General features: G+C 41.3%; 1 protein-coding gene across 1 annotated transcript; it reads left to right on the top strand.

Annotated features, from left to right (window-relative positions):
* Nucleotides 1–828: 828 nt before the first annotated feature.
* Nucleotides 829–15,501, top strand: LOC146705839 (uncharacterized). Its single transcript, XM_085463682.1, has 2 exons — nucleotides 829–1,422; nucleotides 13,520–15,501. The coding sequence occupies exon 2, from the start codon at nucleotides 13,812–13,814 to the stop codon at nucleotides 15,372–15,374; it is 1,563 nt and encodes a 520-aa protein (XP_085319808.1). The 5' UTR covers nucleotides 829–1,422; nucleotides 13,520–13,811; the 3' UTR covers nucleotides 15,375–15,501.
* The last annotated feature ends 7,937 nt before the right edge of the window (nucleotides 15,502–23,438 follow it).

The following is a 23,438-nucleotide window of genomic DNA, read 5'->3' as shown; positions in this document are numbered from 1 at the left end:
TGGTGGAAAAGCAGCTGCATAAAAGTAAAACAAGATACTATATATATATATATATATATTTATTTATATATATATATAAAAAAAACCAAAAAAACCCCACCCAGCACGCCCCTGCGGGCGGTTTATCCTTCAAGCTCGGGTCCTCTACCAGAGGCCTGGGAGCTTGAGGGTCCTGCGCAGTATCTTAGCTGTTCCCAGGACTGCGCTCTTCTGGACAGAGATCTCCGATGTTGTTCCCGGGATCTGCTGGAGCCACTCGCCTAGCTTGGGAGTCACCGCACCTAGTGCTCCGATTACCACGGGGACCACCGTTACCTTCACCCTCCACATCCGAGCTCTTCTTCTTCTGTTTGTCTACCACAAACAGAAGAAGATGGCCGTAGTGATCGATGTAGCGGTTCCGAATGACAGCAATATCAGGAAGAAGGAACACGAGAAGCTGGAGAAATACCAAGGGCTCAGAGAAGAGCTCGGATGTGAGAAGAGCTCCCAGGCCTCTGGTAGAGGACCCGAGCTTGAAGGATAAACCGCCCGCAGGGGCATGCTGGGTGTTTTTTATATATATGTATATATATATATATATATATATATATATATATATATATATATATATATTATGATAATTATGAGCAGTGATGGAATAGCAGTGATAGCTGTGATAAATGATGAATTAAGCGTTTGTTAATACCGTAATAGTGCTTAACAGTGTGATATAATTTTGAGGCTGTATCGCGCACCCCTATATTCCACTGAGGCTAAGGAAAATCGATTAGGAAAAGGAGGGAAAACATAATATTTTTGGACAATTTGACCCTTTCCTAGTGTTACAGGAAAAATGTTTCTATGTTTCTTTACCTTCTTTTAAATGTGCAAGCATGCCCTTTTGTCTATGGTTAGATTAGTTTAGAATTATCTTTTTAGACTTTCTCAGCAAAGACATACTGTTTTGGGACATATTGTTTTAGATTGTTTTATCTCTCACAGCCTTCTCCCAGCTCCCTGCTGACGAGACTAGCGCCACATATGGAGTTGTTTATTTTATTTGTTTTGTATTTTCTTATCCTGTTCTCACTGTCTTTCCTATAAAAATTACCAAGCCACTGTGCATGGTGTGAGTTGTTCTTAGCAGCTCACCCGTGTACACGTTTGATAAAGAAAGTAACTTTGTCTCATTGTGTCTTTATTTCTCCTGGGTCTTTTACAGAGTTTTCCCCCAACATTTCTTGGTCCTTCGAGCCGGATCACCTCCATCGTGTCCCATCTCCGTGACCAGTCCACGTTGTTCGCCTGTCGACAGCCCACACACCAGGTGTGTGGAAAAAGACCAAGAGCGTTAAATTCGGGTCTTGGCCAACGTCTTAGAAAGCGACCCACGGTGGTGGGACCCGATCGAGGTGGACCAGACCCGGCGACACTGACCAGGTAGATACAGACACACTGACACAATCTTGCGTAAAAGCGCATTTTGAATTCAGGGAATTTAAAATAGCGGAAGTAGCTCGTCGACTGGTAGCTTTGGAAGCTCGTCGACTGGTAGCGTAGCTCGTCGACTGGTAGCTCTGGGAGCTCGTCGACTGGTAGCTTTGGAGCTCTGGGTAGCTCCCCCAGCTGGGTCTAGACTGGGTCTAGGGAGTAAGTAGCTCTGGGAGCTCCCCTTATTATAAGGGTTCCGGTCGCGCGCGTCGAAGCTGTGAATGTGAATGTGTGTGTGTGTGTATTGTTTTAATTAACGGAGCAAGCTGAATTTTCACGGTCCAATAAGAGACTGAGCCGCTCCTACTGTGTTTTTCTTTTACTGCTATTCACTGACGTGCTGGTGAGTTGAGAGAACGGTCGAGTTCCGTCTCGTAAAGTTCACACCGCTTTTGGAAATAGTCCGAAAGTAGAAGGGCGTGTGAGCAACCACTCTCGTCTCTAATACCAGCGAAGGTGATAGCAGCTGTATTGTGTATATATTACTTAAACAAAAATAAGTAAATACATAAATAAGATGGGTAATCAAGCAAGTGAAATTAAAACTCACTCCTGCTGACGAGCAGTGGTGAGAAAAGAAAAGTCCAGACGCCGGACAAAAACAGTGTCTGTAAACTGAGAGATTTAAGAAAACAAAATATAAACAGTCAGAAGAACAGAACTCAACTGCCAGTTTAGTAAAACCAGAAGACGAGACACTGTGCAGTTCCCACAATCCTTTTAGTAAACCATCACTCACTCCTGCAGCCGCATCTGCAGCAACACCCATATCAGGAAGAACTTAATAATCCCTTATTAAGTGAAAACTAGAGATCAAAGTAGTTTGTAGTTTAAAAGGGTTGAAAACAGACCCCACTGAGTAGATATAAATATAAAAAGTACGAAATAAAGATGAACAAAGGGAAAGTTACAGTAGAAATTATCTTTAGAGTACTTGAAATTAATAATAGCAAGGATAACAACCTGTAAAGTGATATTAACAATGAAACACAGTTGACATGATGACCATGCCCAGCATGTATAAAATGAATATAAAGCAAATAATTCACACGAAAATATTTTAATAAGGTATATTAAGGCTGTGTCATTGTTCAGCCAAGGACAGTGTGTGAAAAGGTAACTGTCTCCACTGTAACTGTTGGCATGATGACATTGTATATAATTTGGATTATTTCTTTATCTCGTCAAGATCCATGTCATGATTGTAAATTATTTAAGCGGTACAGTACTTTGTTTGTTTTTTGTAGTCAACGTTTTGGTGCTTTTATTTTGAAAGTCAAGTTCGCTTACAAGTTGCGCTAGTTTCCTCTTTGGGTAGAACGAAGAAAAACACCTGTAAGCGCGCAGAAAGGATGGTTTTTATTGAAAGACATGTTAAGTGGACTTTGACTACACACGGTTAAAGGAAACCTCAGAAGAACGGCGGCTAATTCCCTTTTTGCAGCATGCAGCCAACGAGGTATTTATTTATTTATCGTGTTTGTTGTACAGTGTTTTTACTGCAGTGTCTTATGCTGAGTTTTATTTTGTTAATGCTGTATAGTTTTCACGGTGGCTTTGGAGAGAAGTCTTCAAATAAACCAGTGACAGAAAACCACTTGCGTCTGCCTGTGCTTCGAGGGAATTATAGTGAAAACTCGGACTGTTCGTCAACGCAAGCGGCCACTAATTGACGATGCGGCAACTTCAAAGCATCAGCGGGCTTGTTCCTACATGTCTACAGCGCAGCGGAGCTGACAAGAACTGGCAGATAAGCTGAAAGTACTATATGCATATGGTGATATGACACATGCACAAGTATTAAAGGGCAGTGTTTTAAGGAAAGGTGTTTAAGTTAAGTGGCCTAAGAAGGGACCTTTGCAAACATTGCTGAAGAATACTGTGATTGATAACTACTGTGGTGTATAGTACATCTTGTTTTGGTGTAAGCTAAAACTTTTGAAGATTTTAAGATAAAAGTGCATTTGGGAAGCAATAAGTGAAGGTTTTGGATGTAAATTCTTGAACTGTTTTGAAGTTTATTATCAGGTGTATTTTTGTAAGATAACACTTCCATTTGAACTGTGTTATTTTTGTGCCATTTACATATGAGTAAGTGTTAAACATTGAGGCTTGATTAACCATCTACATTTCTTATTTCTAAGTGGGTTGATTAAGAAGTGCTGTAAAATGTCAGAACCAAGCGAGCCTACAGTTCAGTTTAGTGACAGTGCAGACTTTCAAGATCAGTCTGAAGAAGGTCAAGTGCATGGTGCTGAAGCTCAGCAAGAGGAAGCGCAGCAGCCAAGACGAAGTGAAAGAATCAGAACTCTAACAGAGAAAGGCAAAGAAATGCAAGATGAGAAAATTAAAGCACTCCAGCAAAGGTTTAACTATATATATGACAAATGGAAAACACAAGTTAAATCTGCAAGACAATCCTTATCACAGACAACAGAGACCTTATCTGAGGACTTGCTTAATGACATTATAAGTGATGTCACAGGTCTTTCTGCAGATGTCCAGCGTGTCTATGAAGAGCTACGAAAGATCTCTGCTCCAGACCAGGTCACGCGTCGTAGAGTGGATCGGTGTGTAGAGATTTCTACATTTGTTGCATCCAGAGCCTCAAGTAGGTTGCATGGAAGGTCTCCAGAAAAGGAGGAGCAAGACTGGCCAGAAGCAGGCTCTCTCTTTAATTCAAGCACCTGCAATTCAGGTTCTGTTGCTTCCATTTTGAAAGGCACCTCAGTACTTTCAAGCAGGTCTTCTGCAAGGCGACAAGATGCTGCTGCTGATGTTGCTGCAAGTCAGGCTGTTCTTAAAGTGTTACAAGAACAAGAAAAAGAACAGTTAGAGATCGAGCGTCTAGAAGCCGAAGCTAAGAAAAAGATAGCTGAGCAGGAGGCAGCAGCAGTAAAATGTCGGTTAGAAAGAGAGGCAGAAGAGGTAAAACGAAGAATGCAGAGAGAGGAAGAAGAAGCTAAAATTAAGGCTCAACTAGAGGAAGAGCACATAGCTCTACAAAGGACTCTGGAGGAAAAGCGGAGAAAATTACAGCATCTGGAGGCAATGAAGGATCTCAGTGCAGCAAGGGCGAGAATGCTGGTGTACAATCAAGAGAATGACAAAGAGGAAGAGCAAAAGGACGTACTGCAACCCGAGGTTGTAGTGGATAATAAACTTTGTGCTTCCACAGGCTCTTTGCCCCAGTGTATGCCTCCTGCACCACAAGTTGTGACCACTTCTTCAAATGACAGTACTGCAGAACTTGTCAAAGTGCTGGCAGGAGCTTTAAGTGCCAACCGAATTCCAATTCCTGAACCTACAGTATTCAGTGGGGATCCATTGAAATACAGTGATTGGAAAATCTCCTTTGAAACGCTGATTGACCAGAAGAGCATTCAAGATAAGGAGAAAATCTACTACCTTCGCCGGTATGTAAGTAGACAAGCTAAGAAAGCAATCGATGGCTATTTCCTTCTTGGAACTGAATCAGCCTATGCTGCCGCAGTTGAGATTTTGGAGGAAAGATACGGAAACCCATTCACGATTGCAAAGGCATATAGAGATAAGCTTCAGACATGGCCCAAGATAGGCTCCAAGGACAGCTTTGAACTCAGAGAGTTTTCTGACTTTCTCCGTAGTTGTGAAGCCGCCATGGTCCATATTAAGGCACTGGAAATCTTGAATGACTGTAATGAAAACAGAAAAATTTTGTCAAAATTACCAGATTGGCTAACAGCAAGATGGAATAGACAAGTTATTGAAATAGAAGAAGCGACTAATCAATTTCCCTCCTTCAGCCAATTTGTGAAGTTCTTGACAAGAGAGGTGAAAATTGCTTGCAACCCTCTCACATCGCTGCAGGCACTGAAACAAGATGAAACTGAAAAAACCAAATCCTCAAGACATTTCAACTTTGCAGCAAAGACACTCATCACAAGTTCCAGTGAAAAATATGCTGATACATGTCTTTTCTGCAAAAGGACTGGGCATACATTGCACCAATGCAGGAAGTTCGGGGAGAAAGCAGTTAATGATAGAATTAAATTCATTCAAATGGAAAAGTTGTGCTTTGGTTGTCTGAAGTACGGTCATCACTCAAAGAGTTGCATCAGTAGGAGTGTTTGTGACAAGTGCCAGAAGCGTCATCCTACTTGTTTGCACGAAGAACGAACCAAAGAGAAGCAAAAACCACCACAGGCCAAGCAAAATCGGAATCATGAAACTTCGAGTGAGGTTCATGAAGAAGTACAACTAGCACAGGATTACGAAATGACCAGAACTGCTACTTCAAATACAGTAATGCTTCATGGAGCTAAAATGCAAACAGCGGCAATAGTTCCAGTGTGGCTTTCCTGCACAACACAACCAGCACAAGAAGTCCTTGTGTATGCTTTATTGGACTCACAGAGTGACACAACATTTGTGTGGAGTGAAGCAGCAGAAACCTTACAGACAAATGGAGAGCAAGTCAAGCTTAAGCTTTCTACCATGACGTCAAGAACTACAGTGGTGAGTTCTCTAAGAGTAAGTAACCTACAAGTCCGTGGCTTTTACTCCAACAAGAGAATCTCCTTACCACCAGTGTACACGCGTGATTTCATCCCAGCTAACAGAACTCACATCCCAACCAATGAAACTGCAGAAGCGTGGCCCCATCTAGTACACTTACAGTCAGAAATTGCACCTCTGCAGGACTGTGACGTGGGTCTGCTTATCGGATATGACTGTTCACAAGCCCTGCTTCCGAGAGAAGTTGTGTCTGGCAAAGAGAACGAGCCTTATGCACAACGTACAGACCTTGGATGGAGTATTGTTGGTAATGGAAACCCCTGTATTGATTATGGGGACGCAATCGGAATCAGTCATCGCATAGTAGTGAGACAAGTGATACCAGATGTTGAGTCTTCTGTCAACCTCAAAAGGGTAGTGCATTATGTGAGCCAAACCAAAGTGAAGGAAGTAACTCCTTCAGACATCATAAGGGTCTTGGAATCAGACTTCTCAGAAAGAACTGGAGATGATATTGTGTCTCAAGATGATCTCAAGTTCCTGACAAAGTTGAGAAAAAACATTGTGCAAAATGATACAGGTCACTTTGAAATGCCACTGCCATTCAAAGAAGACAGGCCTAAATTACCCAACAACAAGATATGTGCCATACATCGCTTGAAGTGCCTGGAAAGGAGACTAAAGAAAGCCCAACAGTACTACAGAGACTACGTAAGCTTCATGAATGACATCATTTCATGTGGTGATGCAGAGAAGGTCCCTGATGAAGAAAATGATGAGAAATTGGCTTGGTATATTCCACATCATGGGGTTTATCATCCACAGAAACCAGGGAAAATACGTGTGGTATTTGACTGCTCTGCCAAATTCCAAGAAACATCTCTCAACGACCATCTACTCACTGGTCCAGATTTAACGAACACATTGGTGGGTGTCCTTTGTCGCTTTCGAAAAGGTTCTGTTGCAATCATGTGCGACATTGAGAGAATGTTCCACCAGTTTCATGTCAAAAGGGAAGATCAAGATTATTTGAGATTCCTATGGTGGGAGAATGGCAACTTGGAAACCTCACCATCAGTTTACAGAATGAAGGTTCATTTGTTTGGAGCGGCCTCATCGCCTGGCTGTGCCAATTTTGGCCTAAAACATCTGGCAACTCAAGGGCAAGGTCAGTTCAACGAAGAAACAATACATTTCATCCAAAGGAATTTCTACGTAGATGATGGATTGGCAAGTGTTCCGACTGAGAAGGAAGCCATCCAGCTTGTCAAGGAATCACGAGAGCTTTGTAGTATCGGACGATTGAGACTGCATAAGTTTGTTTCCAACAGCGAGAATGTCATGGCAACCATTCCACAAAAGGGCGTGCCACAATCAAGGATTTGAACATGGCTTTGGACTTACCACATATGGAAAGAGCTCTTGGAGTAGAGTGGTGCGTCACGTCTGACTCATTCAAGTTCAGAGTTCAAGTGAAATCCAATCCACTAACAAGAAGAGGTGTGCTCTCTACTGTGGCCTCTATATATGACCCCTTGGGATTCATCGCACCCTTCGTCCTTGTAGGGAAACAAATGCTCCAGCAAATGTGTAAAGAAAGGATTGGCTGGGATGAGGAGCTTCCAGAAATCCTAAAACCTCAGTGGGAGTCCTGGATTAGAGACCTTCCCAACCTGACTAACATGCAAGTCAAAAGATCCTTCTTACCTTCTGATTTTGGTAATGTCAAAAGGTATGAACTTCACCATTTTTCAGATGCCAGTTTCTCAGGATATGGTGTATGTACTTACCTGCGAGCCATCAGTGAATCTGATGAAGTACATTGCTCTTTGGTAATGGGAAAATCCAGAGTTTCCCCAATCAGTGTTACTACGATACCAAGACTGGAACTCACTGCAGCAGTTGTTGCAGCCCGAACCAGCGACATGCTTCGCAGTGAACTGGAAATCCAGGATCTTCAGGAATTCTTCTGGACAGATTCCACTGTTGTTCTTGGCTACATAAACAACGACGCCAGAAGGTTTCAGGTATATGTAGCAAATCGCATACAGAGGATCAAGTCAAGTACAAACCCTGAACAATGGGGTTATGTCGCTTCAGAAGATAATCCAGCTGATCATTCTTCTCGAGGTTTGACTGCAGAGCGGCTTAGGACCTCAAATTGGTTTACCGGCCCAACATTTCTTTGGCAAAAAGAACTTCCTGGCAGACAATGCAAGGTGGGTGAAATCAAGGAGGATGATCCTGAACTCCGCAAGCTGATTGTGTGTAACACAAAGTCAAAGGAAGACAAATCATTGTTGGATAACTTCAAGAAATTCTCTGGCTGGTCAAGGTTATCGAGAGCAGTTGCCAGACTGAAAAGATACATCAGAATGCACAAAGGTATTCAGCAAAGAACAAGTGATAGCACAAGTCTAGAGGAGAGAAAAGAAGCAGAACTTGTGATTGTCAAGTTGGTTCAGGAAGAAGCATTCTCAGATGAGATAAAGAGCTTGGAGCTAAAGACAATAGTTGAAAACAGTCCACTGTGCAAGTTAAATCCTTTCTTGGATGAAGAAGGGATCTTAAGAGTGGGAGGACGTTTAAGTCAAGCCACGTTGCACCCTCATGTGAAGCACCCAGCAATTCTGCCAAAAAATAGCCACGTAGCAGTTTTACTAATCAAGCATTTTCACGAAAGAATCCATCATCAAGGACGTGGAATGACAATGAACGAACTGAGAGCAAATGGTTGGTGGATCCTGGGATGTAGCGGTGCAGTTTCATCACATATTTTTAAATGTGTGACCTGCAGGAAGTACAGAAGATCCACTGAAGAGCAAAAAATGGGTGACTTGCCACAAGATAGGACAGAAACAACACCGCCTTTTACCTACGTTGGCATGGACTGCTTTGGTCCAATCTATGTTAAGGAAGGAAGAAAGACTCTCAAAAGATATGGTCTTTTGTTTACCTGTCTATGTTCAAGAGCCATACATATAGAAGTGGTTGATGACATGACAACTGATGCATTTCTCAATGCTTTAAGGGCATTCATAGCCATAAGAGGAAATGTTCGACAGCTAAGATCCGACCAAGGAACAAATTTTGTTGGTGCTAGGAGAGAGTTCATGGAGTTAATGAAGGGAATGGATCAAGAAAAGGCTAAGATTCTAGGATGTGAATTTCTCATGAACCCTCCAACAGCAAGCCATAGGGGAGGTGTCTGGGAGCGTCAAATAAGGACTATAAGAAGTGTTCTTACCGCTATTCTCGATCAGTCATCTCAAAGGCTTGACTGCACCTCCTTGAGAACCTTTCTGTATGAGGTCATGGCTATCATCAACAGCAGACCACTCACGACTGAACATTTGAATGATCCATCAGGCCTTGAACCATTGACTCCAAACCACATCTTAACAATGAAGTCCAAGATCATTCTGCCCCCGCCTGGAGAGTTTGTCAAAGAAGATGTTTATCTTAGGAAAAGATGGCGTCGAGTGCAGTGTTTGGCTAATATGTTTTGGACTCGATGGAAGAAAGAATATCTTCTAAATTTACAAGAGCGACAAAAGTGGCGGAAGAACAGAAGGAACATCAAGGTTGACGACATTGTCCTTCTACAAGATGATCTGGCACCACGCAATGAGTGGAAGATGGCTAGAGTCACAGAAGTTTATCCAGGATCAGATAATCGAGTGAGGAGAATAAAGTTGCACGTCAGTGATACACATGACAAAGGAGGGAGCCACACAGCTAAAACTGTTGTTCTTGAGAGACCTGTTCAAAGAGTGGTTACTCTCTTAGAAGCAGACTAAATGGTTATTTGCTGGAAGTTACCTGACAAAGGGTTGATAACGAGAAGTCTTTGGTGATAAGTGGAAATGCTTGTTTGGAGAGACTATTTCATTAGGGAAATCCCACGTAAAGATTTGTGTGATTTGGTGGGAGTGTAACTGTTGGCATGATGACATTGTATATAATTTGGATTATTTCTTTATCTCGTCAAGATCCATGTCATGATTGTAAATTATTTAAGCGGTACAGTACTTTGTTTGTTTTTTGTAGTCAACGTTTTGGTGCTTTTATTTTGAAAGTCAAGTTCGCTTACAAGTTGCGCTAGTTTCCTCTTTGGGTAGAACGAAGAAAAACACCTGTAAGCGCGCAGAAAGGATGGTTTTTATTGAAAGACATGTTAAGTGGACTTTGACTACACACGGTTAAAGGAAACCTCAGAAGAACGGCGGCTAATTCCCTTTTTGCAGCATGCAGCCAACGAGGTATTTATTTATTTATCGTGTTTGTTGTACAGTGTTTTTACTGCAGTGTCTTATGCTGAGTTTTATTTTGTTAATGCTGTATAGTTTTCACGGTGGCTTTGGAGAGAAGTCTTCAAATAAACCAGTGACAGAAAACCACTTGCGTCTGCCTGTGCTTCGAGGGAATTATATCCACCCTGGGAAAAGGATGATTCTGCAGGTCATCTGAAGCCCTTGATGGATACAAAATAAAATATAAATAATATATTATAATAGAACTGCCTGGTCCGCCATGCAACAGAGAGAACAAATGTGACCGCAGATTGGATGAATTCTAAATTATCTGTTTGCCGAATAAGATGATCTAACTAACAAATTGGCTCAGGAGTAGTATAGTGGTACACACTGATAAAATATTATAATATGCTATTGCTGTTATATAAGACAAAGGGTATAATATGAACAATGACATAATATTAATATGAAGAGGCACCTTAATCGGTTATGATGTGAGGTGGATAATTGTTAAGCAGTAGTCTGCATCAAGCTTAAGGTTTGCTGAAACTCAGTGTAATGACATGTGAGATGAAGACAATACGGAGAATAACTAAACTAATGAAGTGCATAGAGGCACTTGACCAGCTTGAAACTTATCATTCTAGAATGACACATTGCTGAGATATAGAGCACACCTATAATAACAACCAATAAGCAAAACCCTGTAGACAACAGCTAAAACTACAGGATTGAGAAGCTGAATTAAATATGTAGACACGGCTAAGCTGATGAGCATGTTCCACATTTTCTTTTCTTTTTATTTATTTGTTTCTTTTAGAGCAGAAGCTGCTGTAACACACCCAAAGAAAGACTCTAGGTCTGACCAACCGTCTCAGTCGTGGGCAAAAAGATGAGTCAATAAAATTCTAAAAGATAATTTATTGGCGAAAAATATATCAGGAGATAAAAGATAAAACAGTCCAGTGTCCCATTTATGAATTGTATAAAAACACACAGTCCCAAGGCCAGAGCCAGCTATGCCACACAGCCAAGTTGCACTCCACATGTTGCCTTTAACAGGGTTAGAAGTTGTCCTTGGAGACCCACCACCCTGCAAGCATATAGTCAGTGGTCACTCAAGCCTCTGCAACTCTGCTGCCTTTAGGCTGTGGCATATAATAGGCCCTGGCCTGCACAGAGAGACGAAACGACACACTTAATATATAATTCATAGCGCAAAACCAATCCATCCCAAACATATCTGATTTTATCACATTACATACCTGCACAGAGAGACAAAACAAAACAGCAGTGTTTGTAGTGTGGGCTATAAGTAGACCAGTGTATCAGTGCAATCAAGTACACCTGCCTCTAATTAGTCCAACCTCATTCCAGCCATTGGCTCACCAAAAATGTGACACACACAAAACCACTCCCAACCCAGTGCAACTTCACACAATAATATGGAACTGAATTAACGCAGGCACATTAGTCTACTATGTTACAAGCTGCATGCTATTAAAAGCCAACATATGCAGACTTCTGCCTTGTTCGGGTGGCAGCATTTTTCTTTTTTCTTTTGTGTCCTGACACGTTTATGTTTTTTGTTTTTGTTTGATTATTTTGTTGGTTTTGGAAACGAATTTAAACAAACTTGTGACCATACTTGAGAATCACAGTGACACATAGTGTTTAGGCATATGATTGAAAAATGCCTAGGTTTAGAGCTGTGAGCTATGAGCTGTGAGCAATGCAAAGTTAAATATATATATTTGTATAAATGGGAAACAACCCTAACTTGAAAGTCTGAAATGTGTGAGATCCATGCATTGTTTGAAGAACTAGAAATTATCTAAAACTGCCTTAAGTGAAAATGTAGAGTTGCATCTATTCTCCCAAACAAAAAAAACAAAAAACAAAAAAAGGGAGAAGCATTCTGTAACTTAAAAATAAGGCTGACTGTTGACAACAGACTAAAACACTAATTCGCAGGTGGCTATCAGGAACAGAGAGGCGAGCAAAGTCACAAACACCAAGGCAGCAGACAGCCACGCAGAAACAGCAGATAACATAGAGACAACGCCTGCTAGAACCGTGGAGAGGAAGGTCACTTCCCACGAGATTGTTGCGCATGTGAAATACACAAAGATAAACAAATAACCATTTATATAGACAGCCAGTATGTTTTCTCTGCTGTGCATCATTTTGCAAAAAATCTGGAAAACCAGAGGAATGATTACACCAACTGGCAAACCAGCATGCCAACCTCTTACAACGCCTACTGACTCTTTCATTACTACAGGCAACAATTTTGCTGACAGAGCAGCAAAATAGGCGGCACAACAGGCAAACATCACATTGATGGCAGTTAACACACATCAGATTCCACTGGATGTGTTGAAAAATGAACAAAAAGCAGCAAGCACAGCAGAGCAGGCAAAATGGCTAAAACACGGTGCAGTTCTGACAAACGACTTAATGATGTGTTATGGCAAGCCAGTGTTGCCAAAAATCGCTCCACAAGATGGCGGCATTAGTGACTCATGGCTGTACGCATTTGTCATCGGGGGGAATGACCTGTATTGTCAACTCTCATTTTTACACTGTAAATTTTGAAACCTCAGCAAAACAATTTGTCAGAACATGCATGACGTGTCAAAAATATAATGCTCAGGGTAACCTGCGACCACAAAGAGGCCGTTTTCCAACTCCGCCTCATCCTTTTCACACAATTCATATGGATTTTATTGAACTAAGCGAATGTCAAGGGTCAAAATACGCCCTAGTGGTTATAGACGTGTTCTCAAAGTGGCCGGAAATCTATCCAGTGAAAAAGGCAGATGCAATTTCAGTAGCAAAGTGCCTGTGCAATCACTTCATACCCACATATGGCATCCCAGCTTTGATACGGTCAGACAACGGCACTCATTTTGTAAATGATGTCATCACTAAGGTCTCTGAAGCACTCGGTTTCAGCATAAAACACCACTGTGCTTATCACCCTCAGAGCGCAGGCCTTGTAGAGAGAACTAACGGCACTATAAAACAAAGGCTCAGGAAATGCATGGCAGAAACAGGAAGGCCGTGGCCTGAATGTTTGGGTTTAGTGAAGATGTGGATGCGCTTAACACAAGGCTCCCATAAACTAACTCCATTTGAAATCATTCATGGCAGGCCGTTTCCACTGCCTATTACCAGTCAACCAATAGACAAAGCAATCAGAGAAAACACATTAGCAGAATGGATGTCTAAGCTGTTAGAAAACAAAGAGATCATTGTACATAATCAACAACCTGATGATGTTTCTCCAGTGTCTTGCAGACTAAAGCCCGGTGACTGGGTTCTGATCAAGGTGCTCCAAAGGAAAAACTGGAGCACACCCAGGTGGGAGGGGCCATACCAAGTCCTCCTCACTACACCGACCGCTTGCAAAATTGCGGAACGACCATCCTGGATCCATCAGAGTCACTGCAGGCGAGTCAGTGAAGCCATCTAAACACAGCTGACGGCAGGCTTGCCCGCTTGTTGTGATCTCGCCCGGTGGAGGGGTCAGCTTTCCTGGCCGGGAGGTCTACTCGCGACAGGAGGGTGTGTTCCGTCGTCATGACGTGGTGGCTCTTATCAACTGCAGCGGCCCTGACCATGGCCGGGCTCCTCACCTTCGCTTCCGTGAGGGACAACAAGTCACGCTATGTGGAGAAAAGGCAGACACTGTATGACAAAGGAAAGTACACCAAGTTTCCCCATGGCTACGCCACTAACTTCTGGTGGCAGTTTATGAACACTACAGCTCACTTGAATAACAAAACTGACTGCTATGCATGTACCCATATGCCCCTATCCTCACAGACGTCTGGCCTGTGGCCGTACAGCATACCTGAAGATCGCAGTTGGTGTCTGTTGGGCCTGGCAACACATCCAGGCTACGGTACTCTTTGGTCCAAAGCCAACTACAGCATCCCAGCGAAAGCAACCTGGAGGTCATCATCACTCACAAATGTGAACTGTTCCGGACAGACATACCTACTGACCTGGCCCCAAGTCTCAGACCCGCTGCCTGATGTAATTCTACTGAACAAACTGAACGCATCACAACTGCCAGTATGTGTGATGAACAATGGCTCGCGGGCAGTGGGGGAGCTGCCTACTCACCTATGTAAGCACATATACACTTTCTGCCCACCAAGGAACGAGAGGAAGTGTATGGCCTGTTCAATCAACGCCACCTGTGCCAGTAACACGACGCTGATGGGCCTAAACTGTCGCTCCGACTACAGCTACCGAATGCCACTACAAACAAAGACTCAGTACCAGACAGGATGTGCACGGACGGCACCCAGCAGCAGAGGAACCAGAGTTTTGGCTGACTGGTACTTCCTATGTGGCAACAAGGCTTATCTGTCACTCCCTGAAGGTTGGGGAGGTCTGTGCGCCCTGGTGGAATTATCAGATCACGTTTTCTTCATGCAAAGTGTTGCACATCATCCAAGCAGCCGGCAGAGACGTGAAGTGGACATCGCCTCCCCCAATTCTTTCGGCATTACTGTGGACACTGGAGTGCCGGGAGAGTTTCGCATCTGGGGAGGTGGAGTGAAATTCTTACAGAGCTTGATCCCCGGCATTGGAGTTGCCGAGGTGCGGGATCATGTGGAAATCAACCGATATGCTCTGCTACGACACATCAACTTGACTAAGACCCTGGGAACCGCCTTAGCAGGAGAACAGCAGGCCATCAGAACGATGGTGCTGCAGAACAGACTGACACTAGACCTGCTAACAGCATCACAAGGAGGAGTTTGCAAGCTGATCGGGGAAACATGTTGCACTTTTATCCCTGATGGATACGAAACTGGAGGAGACATTTATGAAGCTTTGCAGAATTTGACCGCTCTGCAAAAATATGTCACTGACCACACACCTGGAGCAGCTACAGCACAAGGCTGGCTTGACTGGCTGTTCAGCGGTTCATGGCTGGCTGCTGTAGCAAAGCCATTTTTTCTTCTAGGTCTCATCATGATAGCACTGCTCATATTAGTGTTGTGTGTGTTGCCATGCCTAAGAGTAATGATTTCAAAGATGATAACAACTACAATGACTGCTTATGTTGCCGTGCCTCAAGAAGAACAACATCCCGTTGCAATTCTGTTAGAGGAGAACTTGTACTAACTGCTAATAAATGACGTGGTGATTAAAAATGACTTGTCAAGTGATCATGCACTGATTAAAACATTAGTAGGTTATGCAAGTTTTCATGCTTTTATTTTTTTTGAAGTTTTGACTTTTAAACATAAAATTTTTCATTTTAAATATAACGTTTTCATCCTTGTATTTTTTGAAGTTTTCATTTTACATATTAGGTTTTCATCATTTTTAAATACAAAGTTTTCATTTTAGTTTTCATCCTTTTATTTTTTGTAGCTTTAGTTTTATTATTTTTTCTTGTTATTTCATTTACTATGATTTCATTTACTATGTTTTTCTTTTTATTATTTTCTTTTGTTTTATTCTTTAGACCAAATGACTTCCATTTCTGCTATGCTGACATTTTGAAAATTAAAAAATTGCCTAAGATACTTAATAAATAACCTTCACAGACAATTGTTGTATACATTTAAAATAAGTTAAAACAGGAGGGAATGTTACAGGAAAAATGTTTCTATGTTTCTTTACCTTCTTTTAAATGTGCAAGCATGCCCTTTTGTCTATGGTTAGATTAGTTTAGAATTATCTTTTTAGACTTTCTCAGCAAAGACATACTGTTTTGGGACATATTGTTTTAGATTGTTTTATCTCTCACAGCCTTCTCCCAGCTCCCTGCTGACGAGACTAGCGCCACATATGGAGTTGTTTATTTTATTTGTTTTGTATTTTCTTATCCTGTTCTCACTGTCTTTCCTATAAAAATTACCAAGCCACTGTGCATGGTGTGAGTTGTTCTTAGCAGCTCACCCGTGTACACGTTTGATAAAGAAAGTAACTTTGTCTCATTGTGTCTTTATTTCTCCTGGGTCTTTTACAGAGTTTTCCCCCAACATTTCTTGGTCCTTCGAGCCGGATCACCTCCATCGTGTCCCATCTCCGTGACCAGTCCACGTTGTTCGCCTGTCGACAGCCCACACACCAGGTGTGTGGAAAAAGACCAAGAGCGTTAAATTCGGGTCTTGGCCAACGTCTTAGAAAGCGACCCACGGTGGTGGGACCCGATCGAGGTGGACCAGACCCGGCGACACTGACCAGGTAGATACAGACACACTGACACAATCTTGCGTAAAAGCGCATTTTGAATTCAGGGAATTTAAAATAGCGGAAGTAGCTCGTCGACTGGTAGCTTTGGAAGCTCGTCGACTGGTAGCGTAGCTCGTCGACTGGTAGCTCTGGGAGCTCGTCGACTGGTAGCTTTGGAGCTCTGGGTAGCTCCCCCAGCTGGGTCTAGACTGGGTCTAGGGAGTAAGTAGCTCTGGGAGCTCCCCTTATTATAAGGGTTCCGGTCGCGCGCGTCGAAGCTGTGAATGTGAATGTGTGTGTGTGTGTGTGTATTGTTTTAATTAACGGAGCAAGCTGAATTTTCACGGTCCAATAAGAGACTGAGCCGCTCCTACTGTGTTTTTCTTTTACTGCTATTCACTGACGTGCTGGTGAGTTGAGAGAACGGTCGAGTTCCGTCTCGTAAAGTTCACACCGCTTTTGGAAATAGTCCGAAAGTAGAAGGGCGTGTGAGCAACCACTCTCGTCTCTAATACCAGCGAAGGTGATAGCAGCTGTATTGTGTATATATTACTTAAACAAAAATAAGTAAATACATAAATAAGATGGGTAATCAAGCAAGTGAAATTAAAACTCACTCCTGCTGACGAGCAGTGGTGAGAAAAGAAAAGTCCAGACGCCGGACAAAAACAGTGTCTGTAAACTGAGAGATTTAAGAAAACAAAATATAAACAGTCAGAAGAACAGAACTCAACTGCCAGTTTAGTAAAACCAGAAGACGAGACACTGTGCAGTTCCCACAATCCTTTTAGTAAACCATCACTCACTCCTGCAGCCGCATCTGCAGCAACACCCATATCAGGAAGAACTTAATAATCCCTTATTAAGTGAAAACTAGAGATCAAAGTAGTTTGTAGTTTAAAAGGGTTGAAAACAGACCCCACTGAGTAGATATAAATATAAAAAGTACGAAATAAAGATGAACAAAGGGAAAGTTACAGTAGAAATTATCTTTAGAGTATTTGAAATTAATAATAGCAAGGATAACAACCTGTAAAGTGATATTAACAATGAAACACAGTTGGCATGATGACCATGCCCACAATGTATAAAATGAATATAAAGCAAATAATTCACACGAAAATATTTTAATAAGGTATATTAAGGCTGTGTCATTGTTCAGCCAAGGACAGTGTGTGAAAAGGTAACTGTCTCCACCCTGGGAAAAGGATGATTCTGCAGGTCATCTGAAGCCCTTGATGGATACAAAATAAAATATAAATAATATATTATAATAGAACTGCCTGGTCCGCCATGCAACAGAGAGAACAAATGTGACCGCAGATTGGATGAATTCTAAATTATCTGTTTGCCGAATAAGATGATCCTAACTAACAAATTGGCTCAGGAGTAGTATAGTGGTACACACTGATAAAATATTATAATATGCTATTGCTGTTATATAAGACAAAGGGTATAATATGAACAATGACATAATATTAATATGAAGAGGCACCTTAATCGGTTATGATGTGAGGTGGATAATTGTTAAGCAGTAGTCTGCATCAAGCTTAAGGTTTGCTGAAACTCAGTGTAATGACATGTGAGATGAAGACAATACGGAGAATAACTAAACTAATGAAGTGCATAGAGGCACTTGACCAGCTTGAAACTTATCATTCTAGAATGACACATTGCTGAGATATAGAGCACACCTATAATAACAACCAATAAGCAAAACCCTGTAGACAACAGCTAAAACTACAGGATTGAGAAGCTGAATTAAATATGTAGACACTGCTAAGCTGATGAGCATGTTCCACATTTTCTTTTCTTTTTATTTATTTGTTTCTTTTAGAGCAGAAGCTGCTGTAACACACCCAAAGAAAGACTCTAGGTCTGACCAACCGTCTCAGTCGTGGGCAAAAAGATGAGTCAATAAAATTCTAAAAGATAATTTATTGGCGAAAAATATATCAGGAGATAAAAGATAAAACAGTCCAGTGTCCCATTTATGAATTGTATAAAAACACACAGTCCCAAGGCCAGAGCCAGCTATGCCACACAGCCAAGTTGCACTCCACATGTTGCCTTTAACAGGGTTAGAAGTTGTCCTTGGAGACCCACCACCCTGCAAGCATATAGTCAGTGGTCACTCAAGCCTCTGCAACTCTGCTGCCTTTAGGCTGTGGCATATAATAGGCCCTGGCCTGCACAGAGAGACGAAACGACACACTTAATATATAATTCATAGCGCAAAACCAATCCATCCCAAACATATCTGATTTCATCACATTACATACCTGCACAGAGAGACAAAACAAAACAGCAGTGGTTGTAGTGTGGGCTATAAGTAGACCAGTGTATCAGTGCAATCAAGTACACCTGCCTCTAATTAGTCCAACCTCATTCCAGCCATTGGCTCACCAAAAATGTGACACACACAAAACCACTCCCAACCCAGTGCAACTTCACACAATAATATGGAACTGAATTAACGCAGGCACATTAGTCTACCATGTTACAAGCTGCATGCTATTAAAAGCCAACATATGCAGACTTCTGCCTTGTTCGGGTGGCAGCATTTTTCTTTTTTCTTTTGTGTCCTGACACGTTTATGTTTTTTGTTTTTGTTTGATTATTTTGTTGGTTTTGGAAACGAATTTAAACAAACTTGTGACCATACTTGAGAATCACAGTGACACATAGTGATTAGGCATATGATTGAAAAATGCCTAGGTTTAGAGCTGTGAGCTATGAGCTGTGAGCAATGCAAAGTTAAATATATATATTTGTATAAATGGGAAACAACCCTAACTTGAAAGTTTGAAATGTGTGAGATCCATGCATTGTTTGAAGAACTAGAAATTATCTAAAACTGCCTTAAGTGAAAATGTAGAGTTGCATCTATTCTCCCAAACAAAAAAAACAAAAAACAAGCTCTGTCAGCAAAATTGCAAGAGAGCTTCATTTCAGTTATCACAGTAAATTACAGCGATACTATAGAGAGCATCAAAGGTGGATGCCACCAGTGGCACTTTCAGAGTCTGTTGGGACTCACGGCTGAAGAATCTACAGAAGGTCCCTCGAACCAGCTTTAATCATAATTATGTCATAAATGTTCTAACGCAGAGAACAACAGCAGCATTCCTATACAACAACAACAACAACTAAAAAATTGCTCTACAAATGGCAGAGACTATATTTATTTTGGTAACAGTGTTTAACATCAATGTAAACAAAAGAAATAACACGAGGCCTGAAGAGTCTCTCCTCCAGAGTTAAGGTTATATGAGCTATTTTATCATGAATATTTTTCTTTACTAGAACTCTTCATCCTTTTAGTTGTTGTCATTTGGTTTGCTTTAACCATAAAAGTGTAACAGTATAACTGCTTTTATGATGTTTCTGAAGTCCCATTTTGAAGCCTAGAGATCAGCATTTTCACTGTTGCCATCCTGGTTGCAAAAAAGCTGGGTGTGTTAAGGAGGGCCTGCTTCAGTCTGCATGCCAAATGTCCATGGGCCATGAATGTGTGATTGGTAGACAGCACCTAAGCATAGAAGAAAGTGCTAATGTGAATCGGCTGTATTGAGAAAGTTCTATATAAGTATCAGTCAGACCTTACAGAAGTCCAGTCAGGTAACTCCTGTTTCCCCATAGACTTCTATAAGCCCAGAAGCCCTTTTGCAACTACTGCTACTGCTGTCTTGTGGCTTTCATAAAGAATGCAGGTGTAAGGCACTTCCACATTACCTTGGTTTAATGGTTTAAACAGTATCATGCACACCATTTGCAATGGAGGTGAGTGAAGGTCATGTGTCCCACTGTTACTTTGGATATTGCTATTAGAGCAGCTCCTGTCTCAAAAACCTGCATTCTTTCTAATGGCCAGCAGGGGGAGATCCCTGGTTCCATAAAGACTTTCAGCTATATAGAAATTTATGAAGAACCAGGATGCTGGCAGTGAAAATGCTCAGCTTGGGGCTTCACTCGACTATCCAGTGAGTGAATCCAGTGACATCACAGTGGAAAAATCCATATTTAACACATGAAGTGAAGAGATGGGATGACAAATCACTCCACCCGGTTCTGGTTTCAAGCATAGTCGAGATGTGTTTTTGTCACTACTGTCGCAAACGTCTAATTACACACCACTCTGCATTTAATCGTTAGTTATTATTAATCTCTGACTTGCTTCCACAGTATGTTTCTAGTCCTGTTTTCCTCCAATCACCTCCTCCTAAACTGCTGCCCCACCCTGAGTCTGGTTCTGAGGTTTCTTCCTGGTAAAAGATAGTTTTTCCTTCCCACTGTCACCAAGTGTTTGCTCAAAGGGGGCTCGCTTGTTGGGATTTTCTCTATATTACTGCAGGATCTTTAGTTTTCGATATAAAATGCTACATAAATAAAACTGAACTGAATTAAAACCACTGATTTAATATTTATTATTATATCGACAACATTAAGCAACCTTATTAACTATTTTTGAACACATCAAATCCTGTTATAACAATGCCAATAACTATTTGAACACCAGATCAGGTCACAGCAAATCTGTGTTTGTGTCTAAACCGAATCAAAGAGAAATGAAAAAACACCAGTGCTATATTTCCTCCCTCCGGTATTACACCGTTGACAAATTACCTATATGGTTTCTCAGGTGAAAGGACTTGCAGGGGACCAATATGAGAGTATTGATCATGTGGCTCCACAGCAAGGAGAAAACTAAACATACTGTATTTCCACAAAAAGTCAAATTACTGTTTTGATATTGCATTGAAAGCTTCACAGAAAGAATTACCTGCCATAAAAGCAACTTTGAAAGGTTTGAAATGTTTCAGTGAATATCACACGAAAGTTTAACAACTGTTTGACTTTGACTTAAGTTGACTAAAAGATCAGATAACATTTTCTCAAACATTTTTGATAAAAAGAGAAGATGAGAAGTCTTTTAGGTGAGACAAGATGACGTGCAAGTCAAATTGTTCCTGGCCAGAGGCGAAGAAACTATAAGAGACCAGACACAATTTGTGACCTCTTTGATCAGTTTTGTGGTGACATTATCTGAAGGTAAGAAAGACAAATTCATGCGAGAGGTAATTTTATGAGGGAAAATGCATCGGTACCAGCCTGTGGGACACAGGTATTACAGGCAGCTTCTGTGCAGACAGGATTTAGTGATCCTGAGCCTCATCAATTTCCTTTGTTTGAAATGAAAGGAATTTGTCTCAGACCTCATAGCAGGAAATAGATGAACTCTGAACTCCTTTGAGATGTTATTCTGAAAATATATTGTATAGTCTGGGGTGTCTCGCCGCAATAATACAGCCACAAAGCTGCTGTGTACTTTCCCTATACACACCAGCTCCAGCTCTCAGTCCAGCCCCACAGCAGGACTGGCCCAAAAACTGGCATGTTGACCTACATTCACAGATCCATCTTGAAGCCACTCAATTGTGTATTTGGAGAATTAGGTCACAAAATACTGTCTATGCTGGAACATCGGAGGAAGATCAGTTAGAGCAGAACAAGGAGTTACATAATTTTCACTTTGAAGTAAAAGTAAAAAGCTGAATCATGTTAAGCCGCATTAACACTTGAGCTATGATTAAAACTGCAAGTAAGCCACTGGGGGTAATTGCAAAAATTATTTGTAAGACAAATATGTGCAAATTGGAAAACAATAGTTAAAAGAAAAAGATGAAAATTTGGTTTCACTTGTGCACCAGAAAGCCTCTGGCTGTTGTCTTAAAAAAATCGACAGCATCAAGGATCAAAGTATTTAAATATTTAACTTGGCGATAATCTGTTGGTTTGAAGATTTGGAAGGTAATGTTGATTAGTGATGAAAAAAAAAAACACAAGAGGAGGTGAACACATCAGTAATCTGTAAGGTTATTTCCCATGTGTGATGTCCTCTGAGCAAGAATCCTATTGGACCGATTCCTGTATTCCATGTACTTAAGTCACCCTCTAATAGACACCCAATTTCATGGAAATTAAAAGGATTGCCTCCTTTTGAAATGTAAATCGGGTATGCAGATTTAGGATGAATCAAAATCTGCCTCCCTAGTTGACACAGAGGGAAATAAGCTTTTCATAACCCATTACGTCTGTGCCAGTTGCCGCCTCCAGGCTCATTAAGGATCGGACACAACTCCAGGACAATTTTATTGGAGACGAAGCAGCATCACAATCATTGCTTACCAAAACAACTCACAGGCTTCAAATATTATTCTTTGGTCACAGCTGACAATTGCTGTCTGGAAAAGAATAATTGTCGCACATCTCCGTGTTGAATATCAATATAAACTCACTATTTTCCCTTAATAGGACGGAGAGATTTTGGGAGGTAACTTCTGAAAGTAATCATGATCCTGTTAAGCCTGCAGACACAATGGGAAAAGAGTTGTCGCACACACAACTCTCTGCTCATAAAATGCAGTTTAATGCCATATATCCTTATATGCACTTATTTGATACCTGATTTCCTGCCTCTCTATAATGAGTCACGCTTCCCAGCTAAGCACAAAAAAACGTTTCTGTAAGTATCATATGTGCTTAAATCTTCATCAAGTGAGCAGCTTCATTTTCTGTGGGTTGTTTTAAAATTATGTTATGCATACTGTAGTTTAAGAGGGGTTTTTTTAATAACTGTTACTCTTCAAAGAAGAGGTCATCCTCAACCAACCCGTTCCCCTGCACAGGAGAAAGATGTCTGTTTTCTGGCAAAATTCTTCACTGCTTCTCCTTTTGGGGAATTTAAATTTGTAGAACATTTCCTAGCATAACTTTATAAGATACTGTACCCCCCCTAACAGAAAGTGTTACAGCCATCTGTGCAAAACTTGATATTCTGCTCATGCCTGCCTACAATCTTCCAGTGAGCGGACAGTCGGCTGACAGCAAAGTGATTTCCAAACTAGACAATTCCATGGACTTGTCTGCATGAATCTATCAGCAGGAAGTTTTTGTTTTTTTTTAAAGATCTACAGCTGTCTCACTCAGCTTGACTGGAACACT

This window comes from Copadichromis virginalis, linkage group LG7 (genome assembly GCF_057382275.1).
Source record: "Copadichromis virginalis isolate Kocher_CV1m ecotype Utaka linkage group LG7, C_Virginalis_male_GT1.1, whole genome shotgun sequence".
Taxonomy (NCBI): Eukaryota; Metazoa; Chordata; class Actinopteri; order Cichliformes; family Cichlidae; genus Copadichromis; species Copadichromis virginalis.
This window is presented reverse-complemented; position numbering and strand designations above follow the sequence as displayed.

Bases quoted from the DNA above. Each gene is read 5' to 3' on its own strand.
- LOC146705839 (XM_085463682.1), top strand. From the start codon at position 13,812: ATGACGTGGTGGCTCTTATCAACTGCAGCGGCCCTGACCATGGCCGGG.